This window comes from Centruroides vittatus, unplaced genomic scaffold (genome assembly GCF_030686945.1).
Source record: "Centruroides vittatus isolate TY-2023 unplaced genomic scaffold, ASM3068694v2 contig_888, whole genome shotgun sequence".
NCBI lineage: Eukaryota > Metazoa > Arthropoda > Arachnida > Scorpiones > Buthidae > Centruroides > Centruroides vittatus.
Window position 1 is genome coordinate 214,231 of NW_027122579.1, and position 18,397 is coordinate 232,627.

The 18,397-nt window shown below is 30.4% G+C and overlaps 1 protein-coding gene across 2 annotated transcripts in view; it reads left to right on the plus strand.

Annotated features, from left to right (window-relative positions):
• Positions 1–18,397, plus strand: part of Su(var)2-10 (E3 SUMO-protein ligase Su(var)2-10) — a 138,207-nt gene that overhangs the window by 63,909 nt on the left and 55,901 nt on the right. For both annotated transcript variants that reach the window (XM_067280637.1, XM_067280638.1), the window contains exons 8-10: positions 2,311–2,384; positions 9,956–10,116; positions 13,295–13,443. In XM_067280637.1, coding sequence (XP_067136738.1) covers positions 2,311–2,384; positions 9,956–10,116; positions 13,295–13,443 — 384 coding nt within the window. The remainder of the gene's footprint in view (positions 1–2,310; positions 2,385–9,955; positions 10,117–13,294; positions 13,444–18,397) is intronic.

The window sequence follows — 18,397 nt, forward strand, 5'->3', positions numbered from 1 at the left end:
TTTAAAGGGAAATATTTGGTGTTCATAAGAGAAACAAAGAAAACTTGATTATCCTTTTTGTGAAAAATATGAATTGTACAAAAACTGAGACTGTTTGTCATTGTAAATCTAGACATCCTCACTGTTTCAAAGATGTAAAGGCTTTGCCAGTTGACTGTGAAAGCTACAAAAAGATGAGGATGACATCTTTAATTTTTGAATGTCAGATGAGAAAGCTTTGACAGTAAGTTTTTCATGGAAAGTAGGAGTGTTTATGATTATGGATAATTGTACAACTCATCCACATTTAGAAAATCTTTCATCAATACAGTTGTTTCCTTCTTCCAGATATAACTATTCATTAGACCAAAGCATAATTCACAATGTTAAACATTTTTTTATCAAAGGCTAGTTCACAATAATTCAATAAAAGAAAGTTAAAATTTAAAAATTACTGTTCTGGATGCCATAGATATGATTGCTTCTGCTTGGAATTTGGTCTCAGAAGAAACAATTCAGTATTGTTTTTCAATGCTGTTCACCTGCCCAATCAAGACAGATGAAAGTTTGCAAGTAGATAATGCTGTGATGACATCAGGGATGATGGATGAAGAAAACATTCTTAACAGTACTAAACAGTGTATTAAAAGGGCACACAAATGTTGCTGCTTCTTTTGCTAATGATGATGGTCAAGAAAGTTCTAAAGATGAAAATTTATAAGTACTAAACCAGAAATCATAAACACAAGCTTTGCAGGTTGTTTGATTTGTTGTTTTATTAAAACACAGGATAATCCTGACAGTCCTCTATCCCATTTGAAGAGTATTGAAGACTGTATGCTTTGTCAAAACATAAGCATGTTTAAATAACAGTATTATAAATAATGTTTTTTTTTTTATAAGTTGTTTTTGTCAATAAAAAAATGTTTGCAAATTCAAATTTTTCTTGTACATATTATGGTACCCTAATGCAGTACAGTAATTTATACATATGTAAAAAGATTACATTTATACAAATGTTTATTAGCAGGACAATTTCATTGATTTAACTATTACTTTATGTACTGTAGTAAGATAGTCTAGTAACACAAAACTGAAAAATTGCATATACAGTATTGTATTTAATGACACTGCCAACCATTAAAAGTAAAATACCATATATCTCAGCAGATAAGACAATAGTTGAATCATAAAAAAAAAAGGGCCCCCAAAATCCAGGGTTGTCTTATAGGACGGATACAAAAAAAATTAGATTGAAATTTATATAAATTAAAACTATTATTAAAAAAAATGGACAAACTGTAATTATTTACTAGTAGAGAGTAGGGTATGTGCACAAAATAGAATAGCCCATACGACGTTTTTGTGAATAGTCAAGGTCATTACCCGAATGTTTGCAACAATCACAAGGTAGTGCTGCCAGATGCAAGAAAATAAAATTGTTCATTCAAAAAATTACAAATAGGACATAATTCTGTATATGCTATACAGTATTATTATTCAGATGATGCTTGCTGATCTAAACTAAATTCATAGGCTGTTGATAGTTTGGGGGTTGTCTTATAGGACAGATATATGCTAAAACTATAAAACTTCGATGAAGATTTATACCTCGTTTTATCTGAAAATTGTCTTATCTGCTGAGATATATGGTATTTAACCTCACTAATTTGTCAGCTCACATACCATGTTTAGCTTTCCCAGTGAAATGTCAAATTATTGCAGTTCCACTGTAATTTGTAATTAAAGAAATCTATATAAGATTAGCTAAAAGCTTTTTCTATTAGGGATGAAATGTCATTAATACTTTATTAATTTAAAAATTCATGCTACATGAGATTTTTGTACTTATATTTGAAGTAAAATTGGTTTCTTCTGTGAAAATAAAATAGTAAAAGATTGCTTTCTAAACATGGCAAGGTAAATCAGCAATTCAGTCAAATTTTTGTCTCAGGAATATTTTTCTTTTATATTTACTGTACTTCTTGATTGAATAACTATAGTGTGCTGTAGAATGAATGATATAAACTTATTATGTTAATCAATTTTGTGTTTTTTCCCTGGATAAATCAAATTTATGCAACAAATTAAATGAATATTTTAATATTTTACATAACCTGTTAAACTGATTTATCTAATCTAAAGAAAACAAATGCATTTGTGTTATCATTTCACTTCATTTCATTTTGTAATATAGTTTCATTCACAAATAAAAGTTTACTTTATTTATATATTAAAGTTAATATGATTTTTAATTAGTTAATATAGAATCTTCAAGAATAATAATTGATATTGATTTGGGAATGACTTTTATTTTTTAATTTACTACAGTTAAAGAAAAATTACAACATGATCCTGATTCTGAGATTGCAACTACTAGTCTAAGAGGATCTCTGATTTGTCCCGTAAGTTCTATATAGTTCCTTAATATGGGATTAATCTAAAATTATCCTTTGTTTTTTTTATGACAAACTGTCAATATAGATATACAAATAAAACTTGAATTTACGTAAAATTAATGAAAATATTTGACTACTGTTTAAACTTTAAACAGTTATTAAATATGTATATTATATCAGCATTATTAAACGAAATGTCTATCAGCTTGAATTAATTTTTGTTGAATAATAGAACATTTGTTGGTTTAATCATTTCTTGAATTTTCAGTTATATGCTGCTGCTATTTTTATGCTTATTATTCAGAAAGACTATTTATTTCATATTCTTTGTTGTAGTATTTTCTGTATTTTTTTCACATAAATTTCGATGAATTCATCTATCTATCCTCAGATAGGTAAATGTGGGGGCCTTTTTATACTCTCTTTGAGTGGTAAAGGGCCTTAAACCACAAATAAAAAAAAAAAAAAAAAGATAGGTAAATGTATGGAATATGAATAAGTTTTCATCATAACTTTCATCTTATCAAGTTCGTGATTGATGTTTAGTGTATAATATATTTTATTTATTTAATAATATATTCAATGTTTTTAAAAATATTATTATTTTTATTAGAAATTTATTGCTTTTGCTTTTATTATTATTAAACTTTTTTTGGATTAGTACCACCAGAACAAATAGGAAATTCTGCTTTATTATATTTCTATAATCACTTTTGTTTTTAGAATATGAATTATATGAATTACCAGGTTTATTTGAATAATAACAACCCTCAAATAGTAACTGATCTTGAATAGTAGACAAGGCTATTATTTGGGAATTTTTGAAAACTTTGGGAAATAATGTAAAATTAATAAATACAGTGGGTGATCGGTTAATGAACATTATTCATTCCAAGACTTTGTTCACTATCTGAATTGTTTGTTAACTGATTCGATTTATCATAGGTTTTTATGGGAATTTGATTTGTTCTGGAGAACCCAAAAAATAAAAAATATATACTTTTTTACTGTTTATTTATATATAATAATAAAAATACATATATACACAGTCTTGCATTTTTATTAGTCATGTTTTTCCTGTTTGTGGTTGTTAAAGAATCTGTCTAATGTCGATTGCTTTTCTGTCTTCTTTAGGATTTTTCAGAAGTAATTAATAGCATTGTAATTGTAGAGATCCCTAAGCCTATTAACCTTAACCTGTTTTGGATACCATTCTATGATTGTTGTTCTGACATCCTCCCACTGCTTCAAAAGATGTCTAAGAGCATATATCGGCATTAATTTTTTTTTTCAGAAGAAAATATATCTTGCCAAGTTTCTTGGTGTTCTTCATTCAAGAGTTCTTGGCGTTTTTCTGGTGTCAAATCAGTTTCAGGTTCCATTATGAGCTCTTCAATGTTCTTTATTTCTCAGATATGATTTTTGTTACTCATTAATCTATTTTAGTCTTCTTGATTGGTTAATGTTACCCTAGGATCCAAAATGGCAGCCGGGGAAATTTTTCCCTACTTCGGAGACTGTGACGGGGAAAAAATTTTCCCTAGAGTTGAGACGTCGACGACGTGGGGATTTTTTTCCCATTCGGTTTCTACCCTGCGTTTGACACTGCCGAGTATCCTGTAACCTCGAAATGGAGACGGTAGTGTGTAAATTTGCGACGGTAGAGGGAGCCTTTTCGTGACGTCGTGCGAGAGTAAAATCGACGGGAAATTTGTAGGGGTGTTACGAATGAATATGCAAATGCATGATCTGCGACATGATTTCTGTTCATTTCTAGGCAATTTTATGCAAATCGACTAGTTTCCTGTTGGAATCGTTTACTGCTGTGTTGCGACAAATTGCATATTGGATTAATTGCTGTTTTTGGTTTTTTTTTTTTTTTTTCGTAACGATATTTCATTTGCACACAAATTGCTATCGATGAATATTTATTATTATTAATTCCTCCAGTATTAGTAAGTATTGTTATTTTTTTTATTACAATTTAATCCTAAAAGTTAGAGAACCAAGTAATCAGAAATTAAGGAAAGATCGTGTTTTTTCCCTTTCCTTATCTCCCCGCGTTTAGTTTATTGCCAATTGTTCGATAATGACTAGTTTTGCCGATTTGAGTTGCAACGACGAATTTTGTCGAGATGCACTTCCCATGATTTCTACAAGTTAATGGAAGCTTTTCGGAGCTAGGTTTGCCTCCCCGTATCGATAACGCATCAAATTTTGCTGTAAAATTAAGCATACAGCCGACCGAGTCTGTTAGCATTCATTGCGATGAAGATAAGAAATGCTTCATATGTCAGGTGAACAACAGATCAGAAAACACTGTGAATTGGATCGTTTGTAAATACGTGAATTCCGGCAGTACGATAATAACGGACGAATGGAAAGGATATATGTCTTCTCTAAAGTAAAAGTAAAAAACTCCTCTTTTTGTTGTTTTTTATTGTTTATTTCGGTTAAAAAATCCACGAGTCTGCAGAGAAATTCAAGATGGCGGCCGGAACCGCGGCCATCTTGAATGCAGGGGAAAATTTTTTTCCCGTCAGTCTTTGAAGTAGGGGAAAATTTCCCCGGCCGCCATTTTGGATCCTAGGGTAACATTAACCTCTTGATTATATAGTATTGTTCTTAAGATTAATCTGTGGCCTACTGTATACCTGTTTAAGCCATACTGCCAGCAACATCAGACATCTTCTGCCCACTCTCTACCTTTGCTATTATACTTTCATCTTTTGGAAATAAAAACCCACTCTTGCAAATACTATAAAAGAATTGTTTCTGTCAGAAAAATAAAAGGCTGGAATTACAAGGGAGAATTTCAAAGTTTGGAGGAATACTAACCGATCAGTATATACCGGGTTGAGCCTCGATGTCACATCTCTTGTATTCCAAAAAGTTTTGAATTGTTGCCCAAAGACAAGGAAAGACCAATCAGTATTCATTATTTTACACTGCTGCTTCTTGTGTTTGTTCTGTGAGGTGTTCATTGTCCGAACATAAAAATCTTTCATGAAAGTGTTTGTTATCCAATTTGTTCGTTAACCGAACTGTTTGTTAACTGGTCACCCACTGTACTGTAAATTATGGTAGCTAGGTATATTTAAATTCTCTTATTACTAATATATAGGAAATTATAGCAACTGATATCATTATAATAATTATTTCAAGTATAATTTACTTTAAAAATCAAACTTTCATGCATAAGATAGGTCTTCTTCTGGCAATGTAGAATATATTTAAAAATATCATTAATGCATTCATTTAAAATAAGATTGAATGCATATTTCAACTTACAAACATTAAAACTTGAATGTAGACAAAAATGGGAAGTACTGATGTAACTAAAAAGTTTTTATCCATAGATGCAAAAATAAAAATGAAATTGTGTAATCAGATCTCAATTTAACAAAAATATAATAAATCAGTTGCAAAATATTGAGTTATTCTTTCAAATGTTTAAATAGTATAAGCCATGGTTATGGGATTTATAACATAGATTTATTACACAGTCCTAGTATAGATATGTATAATGGTTCTCATATAAAAATAGACTTACATTCACGACATTGTCTAGGGAGTAATGTTTTGGCCTACAAGGTTATGGTCTAATACACCTCTGAAGAGTTGTATGGTATGTTCTGAACGTTCAATTAGTCAATATGAATGTTTTATGTTTATGACGCATATGTAAAATATTTGTGTTCCTATATGGTTGCTCTAAAGGACCATTTAAAAACCCAATATTTTAACATAGAAAAACTGTCTGTCTTTACAAAGTAATCTAAATAATGGTATTTGTGGCCTGATTAAAATAATCCTATATCTTTTATAAACTCTGGCCATATGTAGTGAGGGGGATGGGATGGCTGGGCTTACAAAGACTAGTTTTTAATTTTAGTGTATGATGGTGTGGGAGGGAATAGAAATCTATGTACTTGATTTTTGTGAGAATACAGAGTTAATAATTTAATTTTATAAGCAGAATTATTGAATTTTTGATAGAAAAATTTGTTATATTTTTGTAAAATTTACAAAGTTGGAAAATAAACTTCCTTTTCTGTTAGATCAGGCATGTCAATGAATTGGCCTGCGGGCCATGACTGGCGAGACAATTAGTTGCAGTTTGCGACATCAATTCAATAATGCTGCTATTTATTTTTTTATTACCTTGATATCAAAGAAAATGTGATATTTTGTACATTTAAGTATGTTATGTTTGAGTTCAGCAATTTTGTTTATTATTACTATTATTTTTATTTTTATTTTTTTTTATTTATATTACTTAGAGATATTTATTTTATTTCATTTATTTTTGTGTTTAATTTCTTGTTTACATTGTTTTCTCTATTTCATCTTTTTAGAATTTCAAATTAAAGTCCGTTTTGGCAAGATCACTTACTGCACAATTCTCACTATTTTGCACATAAAATGCATGTTTTCGACATATTAGTAAATTACAGTTTATGCTTGTATTTTGAGTCTTGTGATTCTTATTTCCAGATCATTTTACAACCTGCTTCAGGCCTGTAAATTGGCCAAAAATGTTTGTTCTGTGATTAAAGTTATTGCTGGAAAACTACAAATGGTGTTTTTTCTATTTTATTGTGAAATCTCGGGTTATTAAAAAAAAATATTTGAACCAGCTACTTTTGGGCAACTTTTTAGAAAATTTTTGGCTACAAAAGTTACAAACATCTGGCCTGCTGTCATACTCAAGACAAAAAATTGGCACTTGAGCAGTTTGAGTTTGACACCCCTGTGTTAGATTCATATAATGCGGTTTTCCTCAAAAGTGAATTTTAACATGAAATCTCGCATGACCTCTCCACTGAACTGCCCACTTCTGTCATGTGTTGGAAGAGTGAAGAACTTGTTTTGACAGTTGTAATTGGAGGAAGTTTTGTTTAAATGGGAGAGGTGCCCATACGGACACGCTTTACTTAGTTCTCTCATCTCTCCTCATAGTCTTCATGCTATTCTCCTGTCACTTAACAAATGCTAATTTTGTTGAAATTTCCTGTCTAAAGTTGACATCGGAACAAAAGAATTTGTTCTCCAATTAAAAGGGAAAGAATACAGAAAGAAGTAAGAGGTCGTATAAATTTATGTAAACGCTCTATCCTGAATGTAGGGAAATTTCCAGCTCTCTCTCTCTCTCCAGAGTAAATGATATAGACAGGTATACAGAGGACAGGAAATGAATGAAGTGTAAAGTTCATCAAATGATCCCTCCCACACTAATAATGTCATGTACGTACCTAATGTATAGGATTGGATAGTGTGCTATTAGGGGTTGAGAAAATTTTAAATTCTGTGTTTCTCATGATTTAATTCTGTCAAGTTAGCTAAAAGTGATGATTTCATGGGTGTATACTACTTTTTTAGGGGAGTTTGGTTATTAACTGAAAATAAATATTTTTATTTCATCAGGAGGACTTCCCATAAATCTAATATTTGCTGTATTGTAAAGTTTTTTTTTTTTTTTGGTATAAGAGAGAAACATTTACTGGACTGTAAAACAAACGTGCTACACCTTTTAAGTATCCAGTAGGAAGTTTATTAGAATAAAAACGTTTTCGGCCGCATTAATCAGCCTTCGTCAGTTAACGAATATCAAAAACGAACAAAATTCGAAATTACAAAATAACGGCGTTCGAAATTTACAAACAACCGTGCTTGCGCATTGACGGGTTTAAGCCCCGTTTTTCGTATCAAAAACGTGTATCAAAAACGAACAAAATTCGAAAAATTACAAAACGGCGTTCGAAAATTTTACAAAAAACCGCGCCTGCGCATAGACGGGTTTAAGCCCCGTTTTTCGTGTCAAAACGTGATGCTAAAAATTTTCGAACGCCATTTTGTAATTTTTTGAATTTTGTTCGTTTTTGATACGGAAAACGGGGCTTAAACCCGTCAATGCGCAAGCGCGGTTGTTTGTAAATTTCGAACGCCGTTTATTTTTGTAATTTCGAATTTTGTTCGTTTTTGATATTCGTTAACTGACGAAGGCTGATTAATGCGGCCGAAAACGTTTTTATTCTAATAAACTTCCTACTGGATACTTAAAAGGTGTAGTATGTTTGTTTGGTATAAGATTGTTAGCTAATGTTATTGCCTCTAAACTTGGTACAAATGGATAAAGTGATCTCATTTTTTCAAAATTGATGATATAAGAATTAAATGGTAAACACCCCACAATTTTTGTTAATGACTGACTTAGCATGTAAAGCTGATGAAACTAGAAGATTTGGAGATTGGATTAAATTACTATGAAATTTTGCTAATACTTTTTGCAAAAAATAGGTTAGGTGTGAGCATTTGTTTACTAAAGGATATAAGGGCCAATCTGGTTTGTGAGATTTTACTTCAAAAAATAATCTTGGATATGCAATCTTTTTTACAGTCAAACTTCAATGTAGCTCTCTCCTAAATAGTGCAGCTAATATTCACAAATAGATCTTTTTAAGTATTAAATAGAAAACCTGTCAATATATGTGAATTATTAATTATGATTTTTCATTGAAAAAATTATAACTAAATCAGGTGACTTTCTCTCAAACTCAAATTTGTATATAGACTTCATTATTACATGCAATTCTTATTATTTCAGGTAAAAAGTGTCATGAATAATCAATAGCTCATTCATAATTGTAACTTTGAGTTAGTGCCATAGTGTTTTCAGACTAAAGTGTTTTTTTTTTAATAGAGAAATTAATCATAATTAAGCAAAGAATGGCTTTTGAGCTTTTGTTATTTAAATTTTATATTATAGTATAATTGAAAGTTATTAAACTTTTTCCCGATTCTCTTAATCTTCTGTTTGAGTACTAGGAAAGGCAAGCAAAAGCCCTTGCAAGCTTTTTTTTTTTTAATCTGCTTGAACAGAATGTCTAAAACCTAGAAGAGTCTTAAAGCAGTCATTGAATATAAGAATTTTTGTAACTAAGGAATTATTATTTATCAGTTAATGAAAAGGAAAGTCAAGATGATGAACCAAATACAAATTACATATGTAGAAAAATCAACTCTAAAATATTCTTTATTTATATTCCCAGTTGTGATATTTTAATAGAATATTTAATTGATTTAAACAGAAGAGAAATAATATAGTCTGATGTTGAAAATTCTGAAAATAAAAATTTTTTGGGATGCTAAAATTTGTTATCAATAGATTGAATTTTTTAAAAAAAAAATCTTACATGGCACTTTCATTTTGAAGATATTGTAAAGAATGTGATTTTGGGTAAAATTGTTTTATTTTTATCACCTTTTTGTTAGATTAGCATTTTTTTATTTTTTGGATTAATTTTTTTTGTCATAATAAATTAAAATGAAATGTTACATGTTAGGACTTTTTCCCATCTCTAATAGATATTAAGAATAGATATTTCAAAGAAATTAAATTCTTCAAATTTGAGTACTCTTTAATATAAAATATTATTTTCGATAGTAGATCCTAGAATTAGTCTATAAGTTTTAGGAAATGTTTGAATTCAGAAAAGTTAAATAGATATTTTATATAAGATTTTATAATTTATTTATTTGTAAACATTTCTGGTACAAATTTTATTATATTTCAGCTTGGAAAAATGAGAATGCAAATTCCTTGTAGAGCAGTTACTTGTACACATTTGCAATGTTTTGATGCATCATTATATCTTCAAATGAACGAGAAAAAACCAACCTGGATTTGTCCTGTGTGTGATAAACCTGCTACATTTAAAAACTTAGTAATAGATGGGTGAGTATTACTTTTTAGTTCCATAAATTTTTTTTGCATTCCAATTAATTTCAAGTCATCAAGTCATATTGCAGTTATGTCGCATTCTATTTCACTAATGTAAATTTAATATTAAAATATATTTCTTTATATATTCAATTTTGTTTTTACATAGTACAAATGTTCCTGAAACTTTGCTTTAAAAAAAAAAAAAGACATTGTTTGTACGGAAAAACAGAAGATTGGTTTTAGACCTTAAAAACCAGAAAAATAATGCAGTGAATCAATTAGTATAATAGGATATATTTATACAAAATATTTCAATTTTACTTGTAAATTGGAAGTTAAACTTAAGAACTTAGAACTTAAAGCAAAATTTATATTGTTCACTCAAATTTTATTCCACTTTTTCAATTAGGGCTTTTAACTTCAAATGGAGTACAAAAACTATTCTTATGGTAATGACTATTGTATTGATTTATCTCTTGATATTGATATACTCATGGTATAATAAAATCAGAAGAAATGTAATCATGCAATCAAATCTAAACTTTGAATTAAATTTTTTCTGACTGCATTACTCAGGATAAAGTTGAAATAAAGGACTGATTACTACATATATTGGAATAAGTTCTAATAAACAGGCAAATCTTAAAATTTACTGGAGCATACGTAGTAGTGTTCAATGCAAGTCTAAAAGATTTTTTAAAGAGCAATTTCTTAAAAGAGCAAGTGTGAATATTTTTTCTTAAATTAAATTGAAATGGAGATTATTAAAAAGAGAAATTTATTGTAATGTATTGGAAAAAACAAATCACATGAAAAGATATTTGAATTTTCCAGACTATTAAATCAAAATGTTGTAAAAACAAAAAATTTTTTTTTTTTTAAATTTGTTAATTCTTTATTCCAAATATTAACTCCAATACATACAATTAGTTATTGTGACGGCACAATGCCGGGCTGCAATTTTCAATTTATTTAATTTAAAATATATGCTTTTCACCTTCAAATTAGTAGTAGCTTGCCCCTATACATCATACTTTTCCTTTAACAATAGATTTGTGCTGGTCATCTCTTGATGACCAGCACAAATCTATTGTTTTCCGGGAAAAAGTTTTGAATTGAAACAATGTGACTTCCAGTTTGCATTGGAAGTTTGTATATAGTTAATCTGGACTTCCTGTCCCTAAGGTTTCCATATCTGGTCTCATCTTTCATCTATCTAACTCAGTTCTTGAGATTAAGGAAAGATGGACAGATGATAGTGGAATTTATAGGTCTACAATTTTTTTAAATTGCAGCCCAATTATTCACATTCTTTATACATATATTACAAACTAGCAGGTAGGCCAAGCGTTGCTCGGGCAAAAGTAACGATAGCAAAGATTAACATTTACAAGATGAAATATTTGATATTATGAAGATTAGCTGATATTTCTAAGAATAACAAGTAAAACAGCAAAAGCCGTATTTGGGACAAGATTATGTCTCGGAGATGCACTAGTAAGTGGGATCACTTTGACGCTTAAGGCGGGTCTCGTTCTCATTACCCAATCTTTCATATTGCTGGTTTTGAGCATGATCTTTCAAACTTCTCTGGCCACGACCATGAGGTCATCCATGATGCATTTTCGGTGAAATTAACCTATCCAATTTCGAAATTTCTCTTCGTTGCATGTCACCCGGGTTGAATTTTTATCGATGCCTAACGAAAATTTCCTGTTTTTGAATAAAATAATCATGGTTATCATGTCGTCTGAAATTATTTTTTTATTTTGCACAAATAATATATATATATATTATTTATTATTATTAAAAACAAATTATAATTCGGAAGTTAGTTTTAATATAAAATTATAATGACTAGCGCCATCTGCTTTGAAAAACGTTCTGATGCTGAAACGAGATATCTCTGGTCAATCAGTCAAGGTCAGCATGTTGCAACCTTGTGGGGAATAACACGGGACAGGTAAATGGGTTTTTGTCAAAATTCAATATCACAATGTTCGCATTTCGAACTTCCCAACGAGCAATGCATGCACAAATCTTGCACTACTGCCTGTTAGTAGAGAGTATCGCCATTTTGAATTTTATTTTGACTCAGTTCTCTGTCCCCTGATTACCTACAAGTCTGGTTTTTTTTTTATGCGCACATGATTTGGGCACCTAATACTCTCTGCAAAATTGCAACTTCTGACATGTACTACTTTATACTTCTAAGCTGGTAACACAGCAGGCAGTACAATTTTATAAACAAGGCATAGTCTTGTCAAAAATTCTAACCAATCTAATTATTTCTAAGAATAAAAATTCTAATAATAGCATTAAAATTTTTGCATCTAAATAGTTTATAGGTTCCAGTCTACATTTTTTTTTTTTTTCATTTGCACTGTGCATTCATTTTCTAGGGATGGTGGCATTTGTTATAACATAGTTGTACAGTTTATATTTCAAACTATTCTATCAGCAAATATAATTTTATTGATTAGAAAAAAAGTTTTCTTGTTTCTGCTTACTTATTGTTTTAACTATCATTTTCTTATTATTAAATAAATAAATATGTGATTGACCGGTTATTAGGTTTGCTTTTCTGACTGGAAGATTTGCTTTTCTAGTTTCATATTAACGCCTTTTAAATTGGTAATACTAACCTGATCATTAATTGATAGGTAAATAAGTGATTAATTTGCTTTTTAATGTTGTCTGGAAAATATTGTAGTGACTGAGTTATCTCAAAACAAAGTACAAATTTTGTTCATAAGAAATGGTCAAGCTTGACCCTTTTTTCAAATTTTGATATATGAGAGATATTTAGAAATGAAATGTGCTCATAAATTATGATTATTTTCATACACTTTACATTTTATGCCTTAGTATAAACAAAATATTTTTCACAACTTTGCATTTATAACTTTAATGAAAATAATAACTTAAATTTGTCAAGGGTTTATATCTGAATTCACTTTAGTAAACAACGATTCAATATAAGAAATCTACCAGTAATGTACAATCTTCAAATCCAAAGCAATTGCAAAATCTTATTAAACAGTTCCTTGTTCAATTATAAAGTATATTTTTCATTACAAGACATGAAATGATACAAAACACTGATATTAATATTACATTTGATTTGATTAGAGAAGAACTATTTTAAAAATATTGATTTTGATTAAAGTAAATACTTTCATACATTTAGGTTATTCATGGAAATCACAACTAAAGCCCCATCAGATTGTACTGAGGTCCAGTTTCATGAAGATGGTTCTTGGACACCACTTCTACATAAAAAGGAAACACATGTTATAAACACATCAGTGGTTCAACATAGTCCTCCTAGGTTAATGTGTAAGTATATAATAACAGAAATTTTAAAACTTATTTTGATAATTCAAAATTTATTTTTATATATTATCAGAAATTTATTATAATAAATAATGGCAAAGAAGAATAGAAACACAAATAAACAATATTAGATGGCAGCACAGCAGCTAAGCAGGCTGACACAATATGCTAATAACACAAATTAATGAACAACAAAGCCCAAACAACACAATGTCCATATCACAGAATACATTGACACAAATGATATAAAATTTGCTCTGTACAGAAACAACAAAATAAATTATTCAGAAACAATGAAAAACTCTTATATGGGCAAATTAAATTAATCAAATCCACTACTGATTCCCAACACAATAGCATGCCAACTGAAGAACAACTTGCAAATTATTGGTCTTCTCTTTGGTCTACTGCTGTAATGCACAATGCTGATGGAGACTGGATCAAAGAGGAGAGCAAGGAGACCTAGTATACATTGTGTTGAAATAAATACACAAGACATTCATTGCACAATGCAGAAAGCGCACAACTGGACAGTATGTGGTGTAGACAACATTCACAATTTCTGGTATAAAAAATTCACATCCCTGCACCAGGAACTAGCTAAATATGTAAAGTACTTAATTTTAGTATCTTAGGAAACCGACTATAATTACGGTCGGTGAAACTTCCGCTAACCTAACGGGTACTTTACGCGGATTCGAGATTAGTTTGCCAGGCCTGGGCTTTTAAGCGTGCACCGAAAAATTAGTAGTAATAACGATAAATACCAAGTCAAATCAAAAGTTCAAATATATTTAATTAGCAACTAGAATGTACTATGTACAAATATCAATAATCCAAACAAAATTTATTAACGAAAATCAACAAGTCAACCCGACAATAAACTCGGCTACTTAGCTTAACTTAATAGTAATTTCCCCTTTGAAAATTCGACAATCAAATACTTAGAAACTATGAACAAAATCTCTTACTAATTAAACGTCTATCCGTCACCTCACTATACGAAGAAACTATTTCCTCAATACTTTCAATATCATCAAATCGTCAATCGAACTCCTCTTTAACACCTTGGATCGTCCAATTATCAATCTGGACTTCTATCAGAAAATACTTCGCTTTCGAATCTACCTCGCTCTCACAGTTGCCTCGATTTGGAATTCACCTCTGTTTGGAAATCACCTCTCTTTCTTCGGTTAACGTACGGGTTTTATACTGTGAGGTGACAGCACACTTGAGCTGGGTTACTCCCCTTATTTACATACTTAGTTGCTAACATTAATTTTCTTTTCTGGCAGCTTTAAGTTTCCGACAAAGCTTATAAACCGTTTACAAAATATTTATCATAATTTTCTGGGATGTTTAAGATGGTTTATCAAGTATTTCTCTACTAGTGATTGTGGGGACTCCTCCCTCCATTTTTTTTTCTCTGCGGACTGTTACTTCCGCCAGGCAGCGCAAGTGCGCAAGATTTTTCCTACGGCGCTTATTTCTCCGTGAGTTGTTTTATCTTCATTTTTCATTACTAACAAGAGAGTGGTGGGAACCTTCATACTAAATACACAAGACATTCATTGCACAATGCAGAAAGCGCACAACTGGACAGTATGTGGTGTAGACAACATTTACAATTTCTGGTATAAAAAATTCACATCCCTGCACCAGGAACTAGCTAAATGTTTATAACTCATATTTTCAACAATTCATAAGAGATGCCAATTTTTTTCACACGGGGCATCACCCATATTAAACCAAAAAACAATAACACTAAAGACCCTGCACAGTTCAAATCAATGATATGTCTTCCAACACTATACAAGATTCTTACTTCTTGCATTGCAAACAAAATATAATCATATTGATGAACATAACATTAACATGAACATAACATTCTTACAAAACAACAAAAATGCTGCCATGGAAATTACAAAGGTTGCAAAGAACTACTACTTATTGACTCTGTTATCCTGAAGCAAGTTCATAAGCACCACAGAAACATACCATGACATACATTGATTACAGAGAAGCATTCAATAGTGTCACACATACTTGGCCTCTGCACACACTTCGCATCTACAAAATCCATCCCCAACTGATTAGTTTCCTTAGTTTTACCATGCTCCACTGGAGACCATTACATTACATTACATTCTAATTTCATAACACTCATAAAAATAAGTCAAATATACAGTAAGTGAGGAATTTTTCAAGGAGATTTCTTGAGTCTTCTTTGGTTCTGCCTTGTACTTAACCTTTCATCTCAGAGCTCCACAATCAGTGTGCCATGGCATAAACATATGCCCAGAGGTGAAGCTAGGTGTGTTGTGGCCTCCTAGAAGAAGAAAAATGCAGAGTTTGTGGTGGACACATGAATATGATTAATATATGTTGCGCTTACTAACGCCATCTATTAGCAAACAGCGGATTTAAGCTTATACACCTGGTACATGTTTATTGTCACTTATGTTTGTGACAGAGGGATTCTTACAAGCTTCAAACATTTACACCTATGCAGTCATATTTCATAGAATATGTTCACACATTTACTCACAAACTAGTCTTTAAAAATTTAGCATCACATTTCACAAAATCTGTATATGTGTAAATTCTCCAAGTCACATGTATCATTCGTTGTATCAATTTTTGTGAAATGACAAAATCTCTGCTGCATCCATCACAGAATAGAGATTCCTATCATGTGCTTTTCATACTGAGCCTACATGATACTTCCTCGGGGTAGTTACCAGGTTGTTAAGAAATAAAATCAAAGTAAGAAATAAGAGAATCAATTATAAACAAATTTAAAATATTTTTATATTACAACAAGTAGAACAACAGTAAATCAGTATTTTTTTGTTTTTGGTATACACTTTTTAACACCTATACTTTTTGTATATTTTTACTTGTGGCATGCCACAGAGTTTTGGAAAGTATCTAGATATGCCATGTGTGAGAAAAGGTTGCAGAGTACTGCTTTATCTAACACATTGAACAAATCATAATATGGCTACAATATCACACACAACAAAACACTTTACATTATATCATCTCATATGTGGACAATATCAAACATTGCACATCCATACAGAATCAGCTTCATCTTATCTTACAAACTACATATACATACTCAAATGATGTATGCTATAAATGGCATTTTGTCTAGACCAGGGTTGTCCACCTTTTTTTCCTTATGGGCCAAATTGGAAATTTACTTATATTCAGTGGGCCACAAAGGTACCTTAAATAAATACAGTAGAGCATCAATTATCCGACTCAATTGGGGACTGGGGTTGGTCAGATAACCAAAAAATATGAAAAAATACATCATTAGTATATCCCATGTAAATAATATATTATTATATTGCTATTACCCTATTTCACATTGAATTTTTATTGATGTTAAGTCTAACAAATTTTTTTTAAAAATAATAATCATTGCTATTGTATTGTTAAAAATTATTTCTTTATTTTGCACAAAATAAATACAAAAATAAAAGAAAAATAGAAAATTAAGCCTGATTTAAATACTGGCCTCCCTTTCATAGTCGAGCCAGTGTTGCTGGCTAAAACATGCAAAAATTTAACAAAAATAATATTAAAGTAGCCAAGACATAGCCAAATATTGTAGCACCATATCACTAGTGGGGATTTGGATTTGCTGACTAGAATGCAGTCGGTTAACTGATGTGATGGTTGATTGGGGGTCAGATAATCTATGCTCTACTGTATATGCTTTTAAAAAGTTCAAAATATGAATATCAAATTTTAATAACAAAGACAGCATTTTTTGTAATTATATATATTATTGACAGTAAAAAAATTATACTTGCACAAAATAAAAATAAATTCAATGCGATTTTTGACATTACTTTCCTTTTATAATAGGGATTGTTCTGGATTCTTCTAAGATATTTCTTTCAGTTTTTATTCACTTCTCTCCATTTGCAAGGTAATAAACCCTGGGTCAAAAAAATAAACTCTGAAGGATACATATATTTTAAAAATAGTCCCTTGAGTTTAACTAGGAAATATGGTATGTAGGAAAAAGCATTGTTTATTATAATCACATTTCAGATTTTTGTTGTCAATCAACTCCATCTAATGAACAAAGTGATAATACAAATACGTCTCACTAACCTTGTATAACTTTTCAGGTAAAAACTCAGAACGTATCACTAATATTTTTGATCCACTTTTTAGGGTCTTCAGGTGTTCTATAAATATTTTCTGGTTTTATTCTAATTTTCAAATTTACAGTTTCCGATGTTTTCTATCCTCAAATTTTATTTTTCGAATCTTTTAAAATTTAAATATTTGAGACGTGCGCTTGTGCTAGTTGTTATAGCGTTGTGTCATAAATAATCTACCACGCTCTCAATAGTTGTTTCTCTTCCTTAAAATTGATTGACAGGCCTTTGCAGTATACAGTCAAACCTGTTTTTATGCGGTCTTTTTTTGTGCGGTATAGTTGGCGACTAGTCTCGTGCGATTTGTCATGTCTCACGTTGACTTATTATAGCTAAATAAACTTATTATAGCATAAATGAACTTATTATAGTAATATTATTGCATGAATATGCGAAAAATGAAATAATTTATTTTTTAAGTCAACAAAACACCACCTGGACAAAAATATGTAAAACAGACAATAGACGAGACAATGCAGTCAAGTGCTGACATCTGTTGTCAATAAATTCTATTTCGTACGGTTTTGAGTTATTTTCTATGTGAGACTTTTTTTATGCAGTCCCTATCCACCGCATAAAAACAGGTTTGACTGTACTTTAAAAATTTCTAACACTTCCAGATTTTGCAGTTGGTTTATATGCCAGGTTTGTCTGATTATTTCTGCTTTCTGTAGATCAGGTGTAATGCCATTTTCATTAGCATACATCACTAAGGCGGTATTATTTATCTGTTTTTCGATGTCTGTTTTGTGCTTGCGGAGGCATTGTCTGAG